This window comes from Lathyrus oleraceus, chromosome 3 (assembly GCF_024323335.1).
Source record: "Lathyrus oleraceus cultivar Zhongwan6 chromosome 3, CAAS_Psat_ZW6_1.0, whole genome shotgun sequence".
In the NCBI taxonomy this organism is placed as follows: domain Eukaryota; kingdom Viridiplantae; phylum Streptophyta; class Magnoliopsida; order Fabales; family Fabaceae; genus Lathyrus; species Lathyrus oleraceus.
This window is the reverse complement of record NC_066581.1, coordinates 160,775,677-160,797,955: the sequence shown is the minus strand read 5'-3', so window position 1 is coordinate 160,797,955 and position 22,279 is coordinate 160,775,677. Positions and strand designations below refer to the sequence as shown.

At 36.7% G+C, this 22,279-nt stretch overlaps 2 protein-coding genes across 2 annotated transcripts; both read right to left on the bottom strand.

The window, feature by feature from the left end:
• Positions 1-8,261: 8,261 nt before the first annotated feature.
• LOC127125998 (plasmodesmata-located protein 1) lies at positions 8,262-9,653 on the bottom strand. The gene is made up of 2 exons (XM_051054855.1): positions 8,748-9,653; positions 8,262-8,643 (listed from the first exon to the last, which is right to left on the bottom strand). Exons 1-2 carry the CDS (start codon positions 9,463-9,465, stop codon positions 8,513-8,515), a joined length of 849 nt encoding a protein of 282 aa, XP_050910812.1. The 5' UTR covers positions 9,466-9,653; the 3' UTR covers positions 8,262-8,512.
• Positions 9,654-20,583: 10,930 nt separating this feature from the next.
• On the bottom strand, positions 20,584-21,402 carry LOC127130208 (plasmodesmata-located protein 2-like). The gene has a single exon (XM_051059263.1). It carries the CDS (start codon positions 21,400-21,402, stop codon positions 20,584-20,586), a length of 819 nt encoding a protein of 272 aa, XP_050915220.1.
• Positions 21,403-22,279: the final 877 nt, after the last annotated feature.

The following is a 22,279-nucleotide window of genomic DNA, read 5'->3' as shown; positions in this document are numbered from 1 at the left end:
CGCTTTTTAGCCAGTCCTTTGGATAAATAAAAGTGCGGTGGCGACTCGATTTCTTTGTATACTTTGCTTATGATTTAATCAATAGATCATATAGTAACGAATACACCGCTACACATAGTTTGAATTGTTATATTTGAAAGGGAAGAAATTTTGTTAGAATTTTTCTGTGTATCAAAGTTCTACTGTACTCATATTACTGATTTAAAATTATTTGTAACTTATTGATATTACATGTTTGCAAAGTTCTCTTGTATTCAATACTTTTCTCTTGTATTCAATACTTAAATTTGACATCAGAGTAAGTTATAATAACTTATTCTTAAGATTCAGAAGATGCCTTCGGCAAATCCTATTTTTAGATGGTGGTACTAACAACAAACATCATTTATTCATCGGTGAATGTTATGAGTTTTGGTTTTACAACAAAAGTCATAATATTTCAATTTCAACTAGTTTTAATGCTTTGGAATTCGAAGTGGATGGGAGCGAGGAGATAGCCAGATATGTGCCAAATATTTCCAACAGATAAATATAATATTTTTGAAAGAGGTGATAAACTTTAGAAAGGGTGAATGAATTCCAAAATAGCGAACAACCATACAATTTCCTAGTCCACCACCCAGGTGAGGATTTAATTGTTGCAAATTTAGCAAATTATTGGTCAATTGCAACAATAAATATGTCATAACAGAATAAGGTCATAATAGTTGATATTTACTTTGCTTTAATTTTAGATCTTACTAGAATGTTTTGATTTTGTTTAAGACTTGTTCTGATCAAAATAATATTTGATTTTGACAAATTTTGAATTGTTTTAGAGTCTACTTGAAATCATGCTTGGAGGTGGTCTCGATGAAAATGAAGAATGTTTCTTCATCTGGAATCCAATCATCACTGCTCACAAAATTAAATTTAGTGAAATTTGTTGCATAAGTAGCATTAATCGTTATGAACACTTTTTTTCTATTTATTTTTTTCGTCTCATAAAAAATATCTTATTTATATTTTTTTCATGTTTTAAAATAAATGTCTCTTTAGAGTACTAATAGAATTTTTTTTTTTTTTTACTATTATACCCTTATTTATTAATTTTAATTTTTTTCAACTATTCCACTGACTATAATAAATAAGTGTATTTTAGTAAATGATATTCGCTCTGTATCATAAAAGGTGTCTCATTTTCATTTTTTTTCTGTCTGAAAATAATTATCCTTTTACAATTCTGATATAACATTTATTATTATTTTTCCACTACCATGTTCCTATTTATTAACTTTCGCTTTATTCAATCACTATTTTAATTACAATTAATATGAGTATTCTAGTAAATGATATTAATTTTATCACAAAAACCAACTCATCTAATCATTTTCTTAAGAATCACGCATTACTCAAAGAGATTTTTTATGAGACGGGGAGAATATTAATTTTATCATTAAAATCAACATATCTAATCATTTTCTTAAAAATCATCCAGAATTCAAATAAGATATTTATTATGAGACGAATGAAGTATTATGTCGAGCTTGAATAATCATGTTTGATTGCTTGATCCTTGGATCATAAATGTTGGGCATATGCGTGTACCTACTCTATTGAAAAGTGTGTAAGAACTAGAGTATCATTAAAGTTTCTCTTAGATTTCATCCAAGTGCGTTTGGCATCGATATACCTGAAATGTGAAAGAAATGGGAGGGAAATACTTTAAACGAGGAATTCAAGATAAATTTAGAGTGAAAATAGACTGAGTCAAGTTAGACTTTGTCAAACATAAGTCTGACTTTCTAAAAAATTAAAATCATAAGGCTCATATGTAGTTTAATCATCACTGTCACGTCTGAGAAATTGAAGGGGAGCAAAACAATTCTAAAGAAAATAAAATTAAGGAATAAAAATTTTAATCTTTAAAATAGAAATTAAAAATTAAAATTTATCAAATTAAAGAAATTAAAAGTGCCTTAGTTCTAAGTTATTATAGTCATTTCAAAAGAGATAGTGAATTCTATTCTACACATTTGTTGTTAAGGATAAGCACATATTATTCACATTAAAGAAGGTCAAACCCAAGCAAACATGTGCTGACAATATAACTGCTATAGGCGTGTAAACATGATGGCAATGCATATCCATATAGCTGTCAAAATATATCAGGAAATTGTATCATAATTGTATTTAAAATAGGATCTCTATTATAGGCAATTATATACTAGACAATTATAGGCAATTAGTATACAGATTCTTGTACTCTTATATATATATATATATATATATATATATGTACATCATTACAAGAATAAAGACACAACAAAATTCCGATACAATATTCAAGTGTTTTCTTTTATGTATCAATCCATTCTTTTTATATGGTATCAGTTTTTCTCTGGTTAATCTCCCTCAGTCTGTGTTTATCATCCTGTTTCAATCCTTCTTCATCAACTCACTCACTCACTCGCGTCATCATGTCCGATGTTCCACCACCCAGCATCTCAACCCCTTCACAAAACCCTCCGATCCATGACCAATCCGCCACCACCTCCAACACCGATCCATGCGTCATCCATCATTCCGACAACCCTGCAACTGTCCTTGTTACATCTCTGCTCACGGTCGACAACTATGGTTCATGGAACCGATCCGTAACAATGGAACTTCGTGCCAAAAACAAATTCGGGTTTGTCGATGGAACCCTAACCTGTCCAAAGAAGGCCGATGATATCTCTAAGTGGCGCCGTTGCAACGATATGGTTGCAAGCTGGATTCTCAACTCGGTTTCAACCGAGATTCGCCCTAGCATTCTCTATGCTGAAACGACGGCACAAATCTGGACCGATCTCAAGGAGCGTTTATCTCAGTCCAACGCTCCGAAAATCTATCAATTGAAACAATCTATCTCTGCCCTAAAACAAGAGGGCATGTCTATATCTCTGTATTTTACTCAGTTGAAATCTCTCTGGGATGAACTCCATTCCATCGCACCTATCAAGCCGTGCATCTGCGGTAAAGCCAAGAGTATTATTGATCAACAAAATCAGGACCGGGCCATGGAATTTCTTCAGGGCGTCCATGACCGATTCTCGGCCGTCCGCAGCCAAATTCTCCTCATGGATCTTTTTCCTTCAATTCAGCGTATTTATAACATCGTACGCCAGGAAGAGAAACAACAAGAGACTAATTTTTGACCCCTCCCTGCTGAGGAATCAGCAGCGCTTCAAGCTTCTAAAGTGCAGTATCGCACTCAAGGCAAACGGCAGCGTCCGTACTGTGAGAATTGCAATAAGTATGGTCACACTATTGCTACTTGCTATCAGATTCATGGCTTTCCAAATAATCCACCAAAGAAATCTGAACCACTCTCATCTACTTCCGCTACTCAACTCTCAAGCGCAGAATACCAAAAACTCCTATCTCTCTTAGCCAAAGAGGACACTATGGGATCATCTGTGAATTTAGCAGGTACCGCCTTTACTTGTGTTCCTTTTTCTTGGATTATTGATTCTGGCGCTTCAAATCACATATGCACATCTCTTTCTTATTTTTCTTCATATTCACCTGTTCATAAAAATATACTTGTTCAATTACCCGACGGCTCTCACGCATCCGTGAAACACATCGACAATATTCATTGCTCGTCGTCACTTACACTCACGAATGTTTATCACATTCCATCTTTCAAATATAATCTATTATCTCTTTCACAATTAACAAAATCAATACATTGTGATATTATTTTCTCATCCTCTGGTTGCATATTTCAGGACCGAGCAACGAAGAAGACGATTGGTCGGGGTAGTGCTCGGAATGGACTATTCTACCTGAATGAAGAACCACCATTAAATAAAGATGACAAGGATCACTATTGCCTTGACCATCCATCCAGTTCTTTTTTTAGTTCTAAGCAATGTAATAAGGCTGACATATGGCATTTACGCCTCGGTCACCCATCTATTTCCCGATTTCAATTTATTGTTAAGAACTCTCCAAATATTAATGCGAATAAAAATTTTGTTTGTGACGTTTGTCCGTGTGCAAAACAATCACGTTTACCTTTTTCTTCAAGAACATCATATTCATCTCATTGCTTTGAGTTAATTCATGTCGATATTTGGGGTCCATTCTCTACTCCATCACACAATGGATCACGATATTTTTTAACAATTGTCGACGATTATTCACGATGTACTTGGTTATATCTCATGCAACATAAATCTGAAACATTTACTACGCTAATTCATTTTTTTAATCAAATCAATCGCCAATTCAACACTAAAATTAATAAAATTAATTCCGGCTATGGGGGCATCTTTCTTCCCCAACTTCAAGTTATTCGTTCCGACAATGGTTCAGAGTTTTTGTCCAAACAAATCCAAACATGGTTTCATGATCATGGCATTATTCATCAACGCAGCTGCGTTGCAACCCCTCAACAAAATGGCGTTGTGGAGCGCAAGCATCGCCATCTTCTCGACGTCGCAAGAGCATTACGATTCCAAGCGAAATTACCCCTTTCCTTTTGGGGTGAATGCGTGCTCACTGCCGCTTATCTCATAAACAAACTTCCTACTCCCATCCTGAAATATAAATCACCTCATCAAATTTTACTCGGTTCTCCTCCTTCATACTCATCACTTCGTGTGTTTGGATGTCTCTGTTTTGCCAAAAATATGAACATTCAACACAAATTCGATGAACGAGCCAAACCCGGTATTTTTGTCGGTTACCCTTTTAATCAAAAAGGATACCGCATCTACGATATGCACACTCGCAAAATATATGTCTCTCGCGATGTTCAATTTTTTGAAACCATGTTTCCATATCACGACCTTCAAACTCCTTCCATCGCTAAAGACATAAGCATCAACACTCAAATCCTTGATTGTGAATTTGATGATTCCTCTTCCAACTTATCACCTGCATCAAGTATCTCTCCCGGCATTAGTCATCATGATGACACAATTGTGCCCATTCCCACCCCTCAGGATGATAACTCATCGAATATTCCATCCATTCCTGTAGAAACTCCCCAACAACATTCACCTACAGCGATCAATCCTGCAAAACGTCGTTATCCTCAACGTCTTCATACTCCTTTTGTTCGCCTCACGGACCACGTATGTGACATTAATAATGTCACATCACAGAGTGCCTTCCCATTAAAGAATTATTTCTCTTTATCCAATTTGAGCACTTCTCATCGAGCTCTTCTTGTTAATATCATTGAAAATAAAGAACCAACATCTTATTCTCAAGCTATCAAATCAGCTGAATGGCGTGACGCTATGGCTAAAGAAATCCACGCCCTTGAATCCAACAACACTTGGGTTTTATCTCCTCTCCCGAATGACAAAACCGCCATAGGTTGTAAGTGGGTATACAAAATTAAATATCACTCTAATGGTACCGTTGAGCGATATAAGGCTCGTTTAGTCGCCAAAGGCTACAATCAAGTACATGGTATTGACTACCATGAAACATTCACACCGGTTGCCAAACTTGTCACGGTTCGACTACTTCTCTCCATTGCTGCCATTAAAAACTGGCCGTTACACCAACTTGATGTTAACAATGCTTTCCTACAAGGAGACCTTAATGAAGAAGTTTACATGAAATTACCACCTGGCTTCTCTCATAAAGAGAAACCATGTGTTTGCAAATTAAACAAATCCATCTATGGTCTCAAACAGGCATCCCGTTAATGGTTCTCAAAATTCTCCACCACCCTCATTCAAAAGGGTTTTCATCAATCCATCTCTGATTATAGTCTATTCACTTTCAAAAGTAATCACACGACTATATTTGTACTCGTTTATGTAGATGACATCATCATCACTGGAAATAACGAAGATGTTATCTCCGACATCAAGAAATTTCTCGCCCAGGCCTTTTCCATCAAAGATCTTGGAAATCTTTCATACTTCTTAGGTATCGAAGTATCCCGTTCTAAACAGGGAATATTCTTATGTCAAAGGAAATATACACTTGACATTTTATCCGACTCTGGTATGACTGGTTGCCGACCATCAGATTTTCCTATGGAGCAACACCTCCGTCTACGGCCCAATGAAGGAAGCCCTTTTCCTGATCCGACAATCTATCGTCGCCTCATTGGTCGTCTATTATATTTAACAGTGACACGGCCCGACATCCAATACGCTGTTAACACTCTCAGTTAGTTCATGCAATCTCCATGTACAACTCATCTCGATGCGGCCACACGAGTTCTCCGATATCTTAAGGGGAGTGTCGGCAAAGGCTTATTTCTTTCGGCTTCTAGCTCCCTCAATTTAGTTGGATATGCCGACTCTAATTGGGCTGGTTGTCCTATTACTCGTCGCTCCACTACCGGCTATTTTACCATGATGGGCTCCAATCCTATATCATGGAAAACCAAGAAGCAACCAACAATTTCTCGTTCCTCTGCTGAAGCAGAATATCGTTCCCTTGCAACTTTATCTTCCGAGTTACAATGGTTAAAATATCTTCTCTCGGATCTCGGCATTGATCATCCTCAACCGATCACCGTTCATTGTGATAGTCAAGCTGCTATTCACATCGCCGAAAACCCAGTTTTTCATGAACGCACAAAACACATTGAAATTGATTGTCATTTCGTTCGTGAGAAAATTAAATCAGGTCTTATCAGCCCTTCTTATCTCCGATCTTTTGACCAACTAGCTGACATATTTACTAAACCTCTTGGAGGCGATACTTATAAACGACTACTCGGCAAGTTGGGTGTTCTTGAGATTTCAATCCCACCTCCAACTTGAGGGGGGTGTTAAGGATAAGCACATATTATTCACATTAAAGAAGGTCAAACCCAAGCAAACATGTGCTGGCAATATAACTGCTATAGGCGTGTAAACATGATGGCAATGCATATCCATATAGCTGTCAAAATATATCAGGAAATTGTATCATAATTGTATTTAAAATAGGATCTCTATTATAGGCAATTATATACTAGACAATTATAGGCAATTAGTATACAGATTCTTGTACTCTATATATATTATATATATATATATATATATATATATATATATATATATATTATATATATATATATATATTATATATATATATATATATATATATATTATATATATATATATATATATATATATATATATTATATATATATATATATATATATAATATATATATATATATATATATATTACATCATTACAAGAATAGAGACACAACAAAATTCCGATACAATATTCAAGTGTTTTCTTTTATGTATCAATCCATTCTTTTTATATTTGTCTTACATATATTTAATATTATGCCTCTATATTACCAAATTATTTCTACACATTTTTAAAAAATTCTTTAACACTAAAATAGGCCTAACATTTTATTAGTCTATTAAATAAAATCAAACTTATAGTTCAACACATTTGACCAAAAATATTCTTTGTTTTTGTTTTGATTACTATATAAAATAGCTATCAAATTGATTCTTACTAATAGCAATCTTCTTTTGTTTCGTATAAGTGGCTACAAACTGAACCAGGTTTACACCTGTCTGTTTTCTTTATGTGCTGCCATGAAAGAGACTTCCACTCCATTAATCATTAGCACACAAAGCAACCTATTATTCACTCATTTTCTATATTAAGCCATGTCCCCATTACCAACACTAATTTCATTTTCATCTCAGGTGGCTTAAATATTAATTAAATTCTTCCATTCACCACTTATCATTTCAAATTTCATGTGTTTATTTTACAAATTTTTCGCCATAAAGAATGATGCATGTAACATTTATAGTGGACATCACGTCTTTAATAATACTGATTTGGATTTCTTTTTCACTCACTTTTTCATTTCTTTATTACTAGTACTTTTTTTTATGTTTCTTATGATTTGTTATGCGCGTAGAAAAGGAGAAAGATCAAATGGATCAACATGTAATCTTGGTCATACCTTTTAAAAGCACTTATATATTTCTTAATAACTAAGAAAATATGCAAGTTTATTAATCAGATCCGGAAGGATTGACCAATTTTGTAAGGCATGCATCTTTTAATATATTCGTTTTATTTTTTGAGAACTTTTGTGTGCGCGAGTATTAACAAGATTGTTTTGCAACTTTGAGTCTCTAAGAGTATAAGACCCGCAATACACCTTGTGTTCATTTTTTTTTAGACAAATTAAAGTTTTAAGACCCGCATCCTCAAAAATTATTTTTTTTACAAATTTTCAGAGAATCTAAATTGTTTCATGTCATAATCTCATTTTCTAAAGACTAAAACTAAAGTCATAGAGTGGGGACAAAAGATCTACCACACATATCCCAAAAAAACTTATGTCTTACACTTTCCTCTCCATTCATTCATACCACAAATCAGATTCAGTACTAACATCCTAAGAATTCCCTTTTTAATTCCTATAACCAGAACAATACAAAGGCTCCTTCAGGTATTTTCTTTATATCTAATAAGATTCTAAAATTAGATCTAGGAATATGAATCATAAGGTATATACAATACAACCCAATTCAACCTCAATGCTTCCCACCTCTTTTCTTCAATACTGACTTTAGAAACATCAAACAAACAATCAAGAATCCAAATCCTGCTACTCCTCCCACTGCAAGAGCCACTGTCCTTTCTGTGTGTGGATTCCCTCCTGATCCTATAATCAAAACCAAACATAATAAAAATTCAATCTTTACATTAAACTAAATTCTTACTATTAAATAAATTAAAACCGGTTAATTCAGTTGCGCGGTAATTTACCGGAAGAGGAAGGAGAACCGGAAACCCCGTTGGGGTAAAAGCTATAACTGATAAAGCAACTAAAGAGATAAATCTGAGCAGAAGTCGAATCGCCACACTCCAATTTAGCCTGTTCTTCTGCAGTCTTAACACAATCGCTACAATCATTATTTCCCAAACTACCCTCACACTGTCCCAAAACATACAAAGACATATAACTCCCTGTATAGAACAGACTCCCACCACTCTTCACACCATTCTCCACCATTCCAAATGCAGAGTCCCTCTTCGCCTCAAACCCAACACTGTCATCCACTTTCCTCGAACCACAAACCTTGTACAGAAACTGACTCATAGGAACTTGCTTAAACCCGACAACCTCGTACCTTAAGTAACATCCGCTGAGCTGAATTCTCACCGCCGCGACATCGCCGCAGAGCTTGCTTATCTTGCTTGGAATCTTGCTGACACAGAGATAACAGTCGGATGTTGAGAGGTCGCCTCTGCATTGGTAAGCGCCGGAGACGTCGCCGGTGGTTGTGGCGGCGAATGTTTTCTGTGCAGAAGCTGATACGAGAGAAGATAAGAGTGATTGTAGATTCTGGGAAGATTGTTGCTGTAGTTTTTGCGGGGAACAACCTTTGTAGACAACGTTGGTGTTATCCGCGGTGGAAACGATTGATGAAAGATTAAGAAGAATGAGAAATGAGAGAGTTTGTGTTGGAGTGAGGAAACCCATTTGCGAGATTGGAAAGAAAGCAATGTTTGATTTTTCGAGTAGTAGCTGTAATGTGAAAGGGTATTTGTAGGTTGTATAGTACTATTGTAGAAGAAAGAGAAGAAAAAAAAAAGTTGAGTTCATTTTCTTTGTTTTTATGTGCAACCAACTTTTAGTACTAGTTGCATTATGAGTGCCGTTATGGTTCCCATCCGCGTGAGTGAAATGTGTCTAACCGCATTTAAGTGTCTATTTTCTCAACCAAACAAAATTTCGAACTCTTATGCTCGCTAATTACTAAAGTTGTAGCCTAAAATCTTAACTGTTCGAAACTTAATTAAGTTTTTTTACAGAGAAAATATATAATTCTCTTTTTGGAATATAATTCTATTTTAAGCCACTGCACAAAAGAAGTACTATTAGTCATTTGAATGCATATGGTTTAAAGGATTTAAAAAAATTTTAGTTTTAAATAAATATTTTTTTAAATATAATCAAAATTATAAATTTTTCTGAAAAATATATTTAAAAAGTAGTTTTTATGAAAAACTATTTAAAGTATTTTTAAATTTAAATGATTTTTTGAAATTTTAATAAAAAAATATCATAGTAAAATGATGAAATATTTAAATAATATATTTTTTAAATTATTTTTTATTTGATTTTTGTAAAAATCTCTTTGTAATTTTTTTAATAAAAATATATTATTCTATAAAATTAATTTTAAAAATAGTTACAACAAACATCCTAAGTGCTAACTTTTAAATAATTGAGGAGTTTTCGCATGGAGCCTTTTTTCGTCGGTGCTACCGCCGTTGGATGGAGGTGCATCTAAGCCTCCTAGATCGTCATTCTGAATATTCTTACAGAAAGTGAAGGAGCCCTAGATCGTCATTCTGAATATTCTTACGGAAAGTGAAGGAGCCACTATTATGAAGGAAATAGTGAACTTGTTTTGAAAAGTCTTTCGGAGGAGGAAACCGATTGCTACTAAAGGTCACGATGGATGAGAAACCTTTTTCAAGAACTGTGCAATTCTTGGAAGGAGGCGCTAGTCATTAAACTCTCTGGGAAGAACGTTGATTATCATTTGATGAAGGCTAGGCTGAAGAAGATGTGTAAACTTACCAGGGGTTTTGAGATCATGGATTTTGACAATGATTTCTTTATGGTTAACTACAAATTGCTAGCAGATAGGGAGAAAATTGTGTCAAAATGTTTGTGGATGTTGTTTGACCATTATTTGATAGTGGCTCGATGGACTTCATACTTTGCATCTCCTCTCGCAAAAAGGGAAAAGACTATGGTTTGGAATAGATTTTCAGGACTTAACTTATTGTATTACGATGAAAGTGTCCTTCTTAGTTTGACATCAGTTGTGGGTACTCTTGTTAAGGTAGATATTAATACCCTGAATAAATAGAGGGGAAGGTTTGTGAGAATTTGCGTGGAGATTGCGATCCAAAACGCAGCGGAAATTAAAATTTTCTCCTTAGAGATCCTTACGAATGGTCATGATCAGTGATAGAATATTTACCTCTTGTGACGATTGAAACCTTTCGTGCAGATCTCTTGTGACGATCAAAACCTTTGATGCAGATCCACGAAGCGATCACAAACGTTGAACGATGACAACGTCTCTACTCAGTCCACACGAACGGATTCCTTCAATCTCAGTGCTAGTTGGTACGAATGAAGGCTTTGAGTGAGAGAGAGTGAGAGAGAAAACGAAAATAATGCAACCGCCATGAATACTTCTGCACAAGGGTTCTATTTATAGAACCACTTATGTGGGCTTCAAGCTAAAAAGCCCACTTAAGTGTATTTTTGCCCATATCTTATAATATGCCCAAAATCACTTAAGCTCATGGCACCTTACCATATTTCGTATTCTACTTAAGTACACCGTACCTTTACGATGTTCTACAATTCACTTAAGGGCACCGTACCTTATGGTGTTTCTTAGTTACTCTATCTCTCATCAATTCGTCCTTTGTGTGTGACCCTGTAGGTTTTCGCGGCATTGGCAATTATATTAAATCATGTATTTAACATAATAAACAGTGAGCAGTATCTAGCAACACATCACTGCTACCCAAGACACGAAAATGTCATGTGATCTGACAATTCCTTCTGTGATAATACTTATGTGTATAATTATCCTTTTGCCCTTATGTCTATATTGAACACAAGGCATAGACCGTGTCATCCTTGTCCAGTTCAATATTGGGCCCATAGACATTTATCCTGTTATGCAGGATGGGCAAATTCCATCTAGGTCACTCATGTCCCTCAGCATGCTTCGTGGAGTACCCATCAACTGTCTTTATGATTATCCAGTTACGGACAACGTTTGATCAGCAATAAAGCACTTGACTCTACATCTAGGGTTCATAGTGGTTTCAGGTCGAAGAGTGGTATACACCATTATCACCATGAGAATAACTTATGACACTTTGCATAACTTTCTATATAATATTCTTGTAGCGGGTCAATCCGGTATAAATATTACTCTTAATATTCATACCTATGTTTAAGACTTGATAACTCCTTATCCATGATCCATGAGATGTGATCATCAGTCTATATACATAATAGTCTTAATGCTTTAATGTCATCCCACTTCACAATAAAGCTCGACTACGGATACTTTAAGAATAGTGTCCTTATGTTTAATGTGATCTCATGATTAAGTCATACTTGATACATTAAACAGACTAGCTATTCTAGGGACTTTATTAAACAAACGTAATAAAGAAAAAGCCTTTTATTATTAATAAATAATTCGATACAAGTACCAAAAGTATTGGCCTCTAGGGCTTACACCAACAATCTCCCACTAGCACTAGAGCCAATCAGGCATACCCTTAATACCCATAGATCTAGTATGGCCATCATGCTTCTGCTACGCAAGAGGCTTTGTCAGTGGGTCAGCAATATTGTCAAGTGTAGGTACTCTTCATATTTTCACATCTCCTATATCTATTATCTCTCAAATGAGATGATAACGCCTAAGTATGTGTTTGGATCGTTGGTGAGATCTAGGCTCCTTGGCTTGTGCGATAGCACCATTGTTATCACAGTAGAGACCAATGGGATCCACAATGCTAGGAACTATGCCAAGTTCACTAATGAACTTTTTGATCCAAACAGCTTCCTTTGCTGCACTTGAGGCAGCAATATACTCGGCCTCGGTTGTAGAATCAGCAACTGTATCTTGCTTTGAACTTTTCCAGCTCACAGCGCCACCGTTTAAGCAAAACACATAACCAGATTGCAATCTAAAATCATCCTTATCTGTCTGGAAGCTAGCATCGGTGTATCCAATTACAGCCAACTCTTCCTGACCTCCATATATCAAGAATGAGTCCTTAGTCCTTCTTAAATATTTAAGGATATTCTTAACAGCTACCCAGTGAGCATCACCCGGATCATATTGGTACCTACTCGTTGCACTTAAAGCATACGAGACATCTGGTCGAGTACATAACATGGCATACATGATAGATCCTATTGCAGATGCATATGGAATCTTATTCATGCGATCCCTTTCTTCCTTAGTTAAAGGGGATTGTGTTTTTGATAGACACAGGCCATGTTGCATAGGTATGAATCCTTTCTTGGAATCACGCATATTAAAGCGTCTCAACACTTTGTCTATGTATGTACTCTGACTTAGGCCAAACAGTTTTTGTGATCTATCTCTATAGATTCTGATTCCTAATATATAGGCTGCTTCACCTAGGTCCTTCATAGAAAAGCATTTCCCCAACCAAGACTTTACTTGTTGTAGGGTAGGGATATCGTTTCCAATGAGTAATATGTCATCTACATATAATACCAGGAAAACGATCATGCTCCCACTTAACTTCTTGTAGACACAAGGCTCATCTTCGTTCTTGATGAATCCATATTGTTTTACTGTTTCATCAAAACGAAGATTCCAGCTTCTGGAAGCTTGTTTCAATCCATAGATTGATCTTTGTAACTTACATATCTTTTGGGCTTCCTCTGGTATGTCAAATCCTTCAGGTTGTGTCATGTACACATCCTCAAGAAGATTTCCATCAAGGAAAGCAGTTTTGACATCCATCTACCATATTTCATAATCATGATATGCAGTGATAGCAAGTAAAATCCGAACAGATTTAAGCATTGCAACTGGTGAAAAGGTTTCATCATAGTCAATCCCATGAATATGTTTATATCCTTTTGTAACCAGTCTTGCCTTATAGGTATGTATCTTACCATCCATGTCAGTCTTCCTTTTGAAGACCCACTTGCATCCTATAGGGTTAACTCCTACAGGAGGCTCTACCAAGGTCCAAACTTGGTTTGTGTACATGGAATCCATTTCAGATTTCATGGCTTCTAGCCACTTCTCAGACTCGGGACCAGTTATGGCCTCTTGGTAGGTCACAGGCTCATCTTGATCCATGAGTAATACATCACCTTGATCAGTTATGAGATATCCATATCTCTCAGGTAGTTGACGTATCCTGCTTGACCTACGCTGGTCTTGTTCTACTTGAGCAGGTTGCTCTTCCACAACTTCTTGTGTTTCCTGCTCTAATTCCTCCATAGGTGTATCTATGTTTTGTGATTCTTGAATTTCTTCAAGCTCTACTTTCCTCCCACTGGTTCCTTTGGAAATAAAATCCTTTTCTAGGAAAACTCCAGTTCGAGCGACAAACACTTTGCCCTCAGAAGGATTGTAGAAGTAATACCCTCTTGTTTCTTTAGGATACCTCACAAATAAGCATTTGTCAGATTTGGGCTCAAGCTTAGTTGAAATTTGTCATTTCACATAAACCTCGCAACCCCAAATCTTTATGTAAGACATATGTGGTTTCTTACCACTCCATATCTCATATGGTGTCTTCTCAACCTTTTGGATGGAACACGGTTAAGTGTGTAAGCTGCTGTCAATAGTGCATGTCCCCAAAAGGAGTTTGGAAGATCGGCGTGACTCATCATGGATCGGACCATGTCTAACATGGTTTGATTTCTTCTCTCAGATACACCATTCCATTAGGGTGTTCCAGGAGGAGTAAGTTGGGATAGGATCCCACACTATTTCAGATGGTCATCAAACTCTAGGCTTAAATACTCACCACCTCGATCTGATCGAAGAGTTTTAATATTCTTACCTAGTTGGTTTTGTACTTCATTCTTGATTTCCTTGAACTTTTCAAAGGACTCTGATTTGTGTTTCATTAAATACACATAACCATGTCTACTGAAATCATCAGTAAATGTGATGAAGTACTGAAAACCTCCTTTGGCTGGTATGTTCAGTGGTCCACATACATCAGTATGTATGAGGTCCAAAAGATCATTAGCTCTTTCACCTTTTCCTGTGAATGGAGATTTTGTCATCTTCCAAGTACTTTGGGCAGTTTTCTCTTCCAGTGTGCGGTCTTACCGCAACGGAAGCAGGTGTTTGTCTTTGCTATGCCTCCACTAGGCTTCAAAGCAGCAACAGTGGGTATGGGTTTGACAACTTCCTCTTCCCTTTATCACTCTGCTTGGTGGGCCTTTTGTTCTGTCTCTTTCCATTTCTGATCATCAGAATGGACTTCCCTTTTGTCTTCAGATTCTGCTCAGTAGTTCTTAACATGGCTAGCAGTTCAGGAAGAAATTTATCCATATCATTCATATTGAAATTTAGGACAAATTGACTGAATCCATCTGGCAATGATTGCAAGATTAAATCAGTCGCAAGTTCATTTCCGAGGGAAAACCCAACCTTTCAAGGTTTTCCATATACCCAATCATCTTGAGCACATGGGGACTTACAGGGGCTCCCTCAGCTAACTTGCCTTGAAAAAGGGCTTTTGAAACTTCAAACCTTTCATGCCTTGCTTGCTCTTGATAGAGCATTTTTAGGTGTTCGATCATATCGAACGCTGTCATGTTCTCATGTTGCTTTTGCAATTCTGAGTTCATGGTAGCTAGCATGAGACAAGCAGTTTCATTGGCATCATCGACATGCTTCTTATAAGCATCTCTTTCGGCCTTAGGTGCAGAACTAGGAGGTTCCTCTTCAGGAACAGGTGTCTCCAAGACATACAAGTTTCTATTATGTTTAAGGACAATCCTCAGGTTTCAGTGCCAATCCAGAAAATTTGTCCTAGAAAATTTATCTTTGTCAAGGATTGATCGCAAAATGTTTGTTAGAGGTGTTTGTTGAGATTAATGAAAATATAAGTATCATTGACATATTTAATTAGACCTTTAATTAAATATGCTCCCACTATTTTACTCAAAACTAATGACCCTCATCATTTGATTCGGAAAATCCCGTTGGAAGATTTTCTAGTGGGTCGAGATCCATATTTCACTTCGTTCTAAGTCCGCGTAGGCGGATTACACAAAACTAGGTTATTTAGGTAGGAACTCCTTCCAATTGTATCTCATACAACTCTCGAAAATTTCAGTTGGGTGAATAACTCCTTATTCCAATCCATCATATGGATCATTCCTAACTCTTGCTTCTAAACATATATAATATTATTATAATTAAGTTTGACCCATCGTTTTAGCAGTTGGATATTACAATTATCCCATCGCACCTTACTAATATAGAACATGCACATCGCGTAGGCGAAACCTACATTATCCGATACTAGTCTTGATGAGTGCCAAAACTTGGAAAGCAAACATATATAATATTATCATAATTTGTTTAGTTAAGTTTGACCCATTGTTTTAGCAGTTGGATATTACAATTATCCCATCGCACCTTACTAATATAGAACATGCACCTCGCGTAGGCGAAACCTACATTATCCGATACTAGTCTTGATGAGTGCTAAAACTTGGAAAGCATAAACTTAATATTTAATTTGAGGGAATTGTAATCGTTATGATCTCACCGGCTTATTTATCATATAAATCGTCTCTCACATGCAACAACATACATCAACATACATTTACATGCATCAACATACATTCACATGCATCAACATACATAATGAAACAGTTATGGTCCCTAGCGCAATTGTTCTCCCAAGCCAATGAGAGAACCTAAGCTAACCTAATAACGATCTAAGCTTCTCCAAGAAAGATCTTCAAGGTTGTCCTCCTTTGATATTGAATTCTTCTCTAAGCTTCTCCAAGCAAGATCTTCAAGGTTGTCCTCCTTTGATATTGAAATCTTCTCTTTCTTCATAACATTGTCTTCTTCTCTTTCTTCATAACATTACATTACAGAAGAAACTCGTGTTACATACGAGGGATTGAGATGAGAAAAGAAGTTACATTAAGAGATTAAAAGGAGAGGCACGACACGCAGGTCGTATTTTAAAACCCAAAATAAGATAAAGGATAACTAAGGTCATAATTGATCACCACAAGGCAATAATAATAAACACATTATTATTATTAATTTTAATTCCTTTAATTACTTAAAACCAAATTAAATTTCGGCGACCGATCACACTAGGCAGAGTTAGCCGGGGGTTCCGCTGCCCGGTCAACACAACTCAATGCTTGAAATGGACATCGTTTTGCATCAACACAACTCTTGCGCAGTCACAAAACAGAAACCCCGAGAATTCTGACTATGTGAGTGTGACGACCGTCACAAGCATGTTACGACCGTCACAGGCCCATGACGAACGTCACGCGGCCAAAAACAGAAATGCCTGGAATTCTGGGTCTGTGAATGTGACGACCGTCACAAGGCACGTGACGACCGTCACGTCTAGCTTGTTATGATCGTCACAAGTCCATGGCGATCGTCACGCGGCCAAAAACCAGCACTTTGAAACAGTCAGCAGACGTGTTCCAACAAGCCCTCAATTCACAACTCCTTGACGGTACAACCCTTGCGCCGTCACTAACCCTAATGCACCAATTTCAGACCGTCAAACACACCTCGATTGTTGATTCAGTATGATTGATCAACAGGTCATTGCTTCACCATACTAATGTCGGATTCCGAAGCAAATGACCCTTGATCGTTCAAAGGAAAACAACCATTTAGTGTTTGAATGAACGAAACAGAAACAGTATATCACATATACCGTACTTTGCATTAGGATCACTTATATCATATATAAGTTGATCGGTCTCAATTGCGTAACCTATGGACGATCGATGTATCGCTGCTTCACCATACTAATGTCGGTTCCGAAGCATAGTCAACATCAATCATCAGACTCAAACACTCATGATGCCAAATTTAATTACTCGTTTAATTAATTGATTCATTCTGTCTTTTAATCATATTAATACAGAAAATAAACAGCTATCCGAGTCATGGTTCCGTAAGTGGCTCTGATACCACTGAAGGAGAATTGCGATCCAAAACGCAGCGGAAATTAAAATTTTCTCCTTAGAGATCCTTACGAATGGTCATGATCAGTGATAGAATATTTACCTCTTGTGACGATTGAAACCTTTCGTGCAGATCTCTTGTGACGATCAAAACCTTTGATGCAGATCCACGGAGCGATCACGAACGTTGAACGATGACAACGTCTCAACTCAGTCCACACGAACGGATTCCTTCAATCTCAATGCTAGCTGGTACGAATGAAGGCTTTGAGAGAGAGAGAGAGAGAGAGAGAGAGAGAGAGAGAGAGAGAGAGAGAGAGAGAGAGAGAGAGAGAGAGAGCGAGAGAAAACGAAAATAATGCAACCGCCATGAATACTTCTGCACAAGGGTTCTATTTATAGAACCACTTGTGTGAGCTTCAAGCTAAAAAGCCCACTTAAGTGTATTTTTGCCCATATCTTATAATATGCCCAAAATCACTTAAGCTCATGGTACCTTAACATATTTCGTATTCTACTTAAGTACACCGTACCTTTACGATGTTCTACAATTCACTTAAGGGCACCGTACCTTACGGTGTTCCTTAGTTACTCTATCTCTCATCAATCTGTCCTTTGTGTGTGACCCTGTAGGTTTTCACGGCATTGACAATTATATTAAATCATGTATTTAACATAATAAACAGTGAGCGGTATCTAGCAACACATCACTGCTACCCAAGACACAAAAATGTCATGTGATCTGACAATTCCTTCTGTGATAATACTTATGTGTATAATTACCCTTTTGCCCTTATGTCTATATTGAACACAAGGCATAGACCGTGTCATCCTTGTCCAGTTCAATATTGGGTCCATAGACATTTATCCTGTTATGCAGGATGGGAAAATTCCATCTAGGTCACTCATGTCCCTCAGCATGCTTCGTGGAGTACCCATCAACTGTCTTTATGGTTATCCAGTTACGGACAACGTTTGATCAGCAATAAAGCACTCGACTCTACATCTAGGATCCATAGTGGTTTCAGGTCGAAGAGTGGTATACACCATTATCACCATGAGAATAACTTATGACACTTTGCATAACTTTCTATATAATATTCTCATAGCGGGTCAATCCGGTATAAATATTACTCTTAATATTCATACCTATGTTTAAGACCTTATAACTCCTATACATGATCCATGAGATGTGATCATCATTCTATATACATAATAGTCTCAATGCTTTAATGTCATCCCACTTCACAATAAAGCTCGACTACGGATACTTTAAGAATAGTGTCATTATGTTTAATGTGATCTCATGATTAAGTCATACTTGATACATTAAACAGACTAGCTATTCTAGGGACTTTATTAAACAAACGTAATAAAGAAAAAGCCTTTTATTATTAATAAATAATTCGATACAAGTACCAAAAGTATTGGCCTCTAGGGCTTACACCAACACTTCATACTTTGCATCTCCTCTCGCAAAAAGGGAAAAGACTATGGTTTGGAATAGATTTTCAGGACTTAACTTATTGTATTACGATGAAAGTGTCCTTCTTAGTTTGACATCAGTTGTGGGTACTCCTGTTAAGGTAGATATTAACACCCTGAATATATAGAGGGGAAGGTTTGTGAGAATTTGCGTGGAGATTGATCTAGCCTTGACGGTTGTCGTAAAGGTCAATGTTAATGGTCACTGGTACAACATGCAATATGAAGGTCTTCATATTATTTGTTCCAGTTATGATTGTTATGGACATCACACCCGTGATTGTAAGAAAACACAACATAATTTGACACAGTCGATCGTTCCTACGGTGACATAACCAAGAGGTCAGTCGTAAATGATGACTTCCATGAGAAAAAACTAATAGAACTGCATCAGGAAGTGGATGATGATAGCGTCAGAACTATAGTAAAAGAATCTACATAAATAAATGTAGTTCATGGTGATTGGTTGGTGGTGCAAAGAAAAAACACAATAAATGAGTCAGTTATGGTCCTGAGGAATTCTTATCCAATAATGCGCCTAGAGATCTAGGGAGTTCTAAAATCAAGGCGATTGTTGTTTTATTGAAAGGAATAAGCGCTGACAACAAAATTGTTGGACCTAATCAACTTGACAGGGTTTCCAAGAAACGATGGTTTAATAAGATTGGATTCACCTCAGACGCACGTGATCAGCCAACACATAGTGGAGACCCACGCACCAAAGCCTAGTCTGCCATTTTGAAACCACATCATGCTATTAGTGGGTCTTCGTACAAAACTGGACCAACTTTTAATTTATGCCCAACACAAAAAGGTGTTACTAGCACTGCTAAAAACACTTTCATCGTTCACATAGTAAATTTGGGTTTATAGACCATCACACAATACAACTTTCCACATTTTAAATCGACAACAAGTCAGACATATGGAAATAACCAATGCACTATGGATGAGGGTGCTACGCAAGAAGAGGAAGTTCTTCGTGAAACTCCCATTCAATGGGAGCCTGATATGTAAATTGTCTTGTGTTCGGAACTTGCTTTCTCACCTACATCAACTTGACTAGTTATGTTAGGTTTCAAAGAAGTCATTGTGTTTTCCTAGCATATTCGGGGAGCCTATAATAATAAGGCTATCAGACGCATGATGGATTTGATTAGAAAACACTCTCTAACATTTTTAATCATTATGAAAACACATATTGGTTTTCATAAGACCAAGTCCTTATGGGACATAACTGCATATATGAATGTTCACTATAGGGATGCACGTGATCGATCCGAGAGCATTTGGGTATTAAAGTATAATGATAGTAACATTATAAGTGTTGTGCATAATATTTTTACGAATACAAATACTAACAATTTATCATTAGGAATTTCCTCTTGGTATGTCATTGGAATTTCTTCTAATCTCGTGTACACTTCTCATCTTGACATATGACTCCAACTCATTGATTGGAGGAACGTTGTTGATGGTCTTTGGATGTTGATTTGAGATTTTAATATCATCATTATTTCCCAAACTAAAGAGATTAATCTGAGCTGAAATCGAATCACCACACTCTAATTTAACTTGTTCTTCGGCACTCTTAACACAATCACTACAATCATTAATTCCCAAACTACACTCACAATGTCCCAAAACATATAAAGACATATAACTCCTTGTATAGAAGGAAATCCTGCCATTCTTCGAATCATTCTCCCCCATTCCAAATGCAAAGTCCATCTTCGCCTCAAACCCAACACCGTCATCCACTTTCCTTAAACCACAAACCTTGTACAGAAACTGATTCATGGGAACTTGTTTAAACCCGACAACCTCGTACCTTAAGTAACAGCCGCTGAGTTGAATCCTCACCACTGTAACCTTGCCGCAGAGATTGCTTATCTTGCTTGTAATCTTACTGACACAGAGATAACAGTCGGATGTTGAAAGGTTGCCTCTGTGTTGGTATTGGTAAGCGCCTGTGACGTCGCCGGTGGTTGTGGCGGCAAACATTTTCTGTGCAGATGCCGGTACGAGAGAAGATATGAGTGATTGTAGATTCTGGGAAGATTGTTGATGTATTTTTTGCTGGGAACAACCTTTGTAGACAACGTTGGTGTTATCGGCGGTGAAAATGAGTGTTAAAAGATTTAGAAGAATGAGAAATGAGAGAGTTTGTTTTGTTGTGAGGATATCCATTTGTGAGATTGGAAAGACACTAAAGTTTAATTTTTTTTAGTAGTTGTAATGTGGAAAGGGTACTTATAGGTTGTACTATTGTTGAAGAAAGAGAAGAAAAAGTGTGAACTTTATTTTTTTCTTATATGCAACAACCTTTTTTTTAAAAATCCAATTTAAATTTCAACTAAAGCATAAGTTGTGCTAAAACAAAACAACCAGTGTCCAATACAGAGAAAAAACAATGTACATGCATTGTTACAGAAATAGAATTACACCAGAAAAATCAAGATAAAGCACCATTTGATAGACAGAAACATTTCCAATTCCTGAATCTAAAATCGAACCTCTGACTTGAACGAAACAACAGACTTGAAGTCGAATTGTCCCAACTACGCTAGAAAAAAACTACATCACCAAGCCAGCCATTATGATGTTGAGAAGGGTTTGGGATTTCCATATATGCAGACAGGTGGAGCTTGATATTTCACTCTGATCATAGGCACCGAGGTACTCCAATGAGCCGTTGTTAAGCTGCGGTGATGAGTCACTCCTATCTAATTTTGGATTTTATCCATGCCACGATTTCTGACTAGTCATATCTTCGTTGCCTTCTCAACATTGCTACACCTCAACTTTTATTATGCGAAAGCATATCTCACCACGACATTGTGATATCTTTAATTCAGCAAGAAACTTGTTGCACCAGGATCACAAATAACAGCATAAGCCCATACCACCACAAGACTATTAAGAACTAAACCAACCAATCCAACAGACATTCTTCATCACTTAGAACCACCCAACCAACCCTAAGCACAACCTTACAGATGGAATTATGTTCAAAAGCAATCTACCTCAACACATGCTACAAATAGACAGTGTGAGGAACATGTCT

What these genes read in the sequence shown, in the direction of transcription:
- LOC127125998 (XM_051054855.1), bottom strand. Translation starts at nt 9,465, where the DNA reads ATGGGTTTCCTCACTCCAACACAAACTCTCTCATTTCTCATTCTTCTT. An exon ending in CGGTTCTCCTTCCTCTTCCG is followed by an intron (nt 8,644 to 8,747) that starts GTAAATTACCGC and finishes TTTTGATTATAG; the next exon opens with GATCAGGAGGGAATCCACAC.
- LOC127130208 (XM_051059263.1), bottom strand. Translation starts at nt 21,402, where the DNA reads ATGGATATCCTCACAACAAAACAAACTCTCTCATTTCTCATTCTTCTA.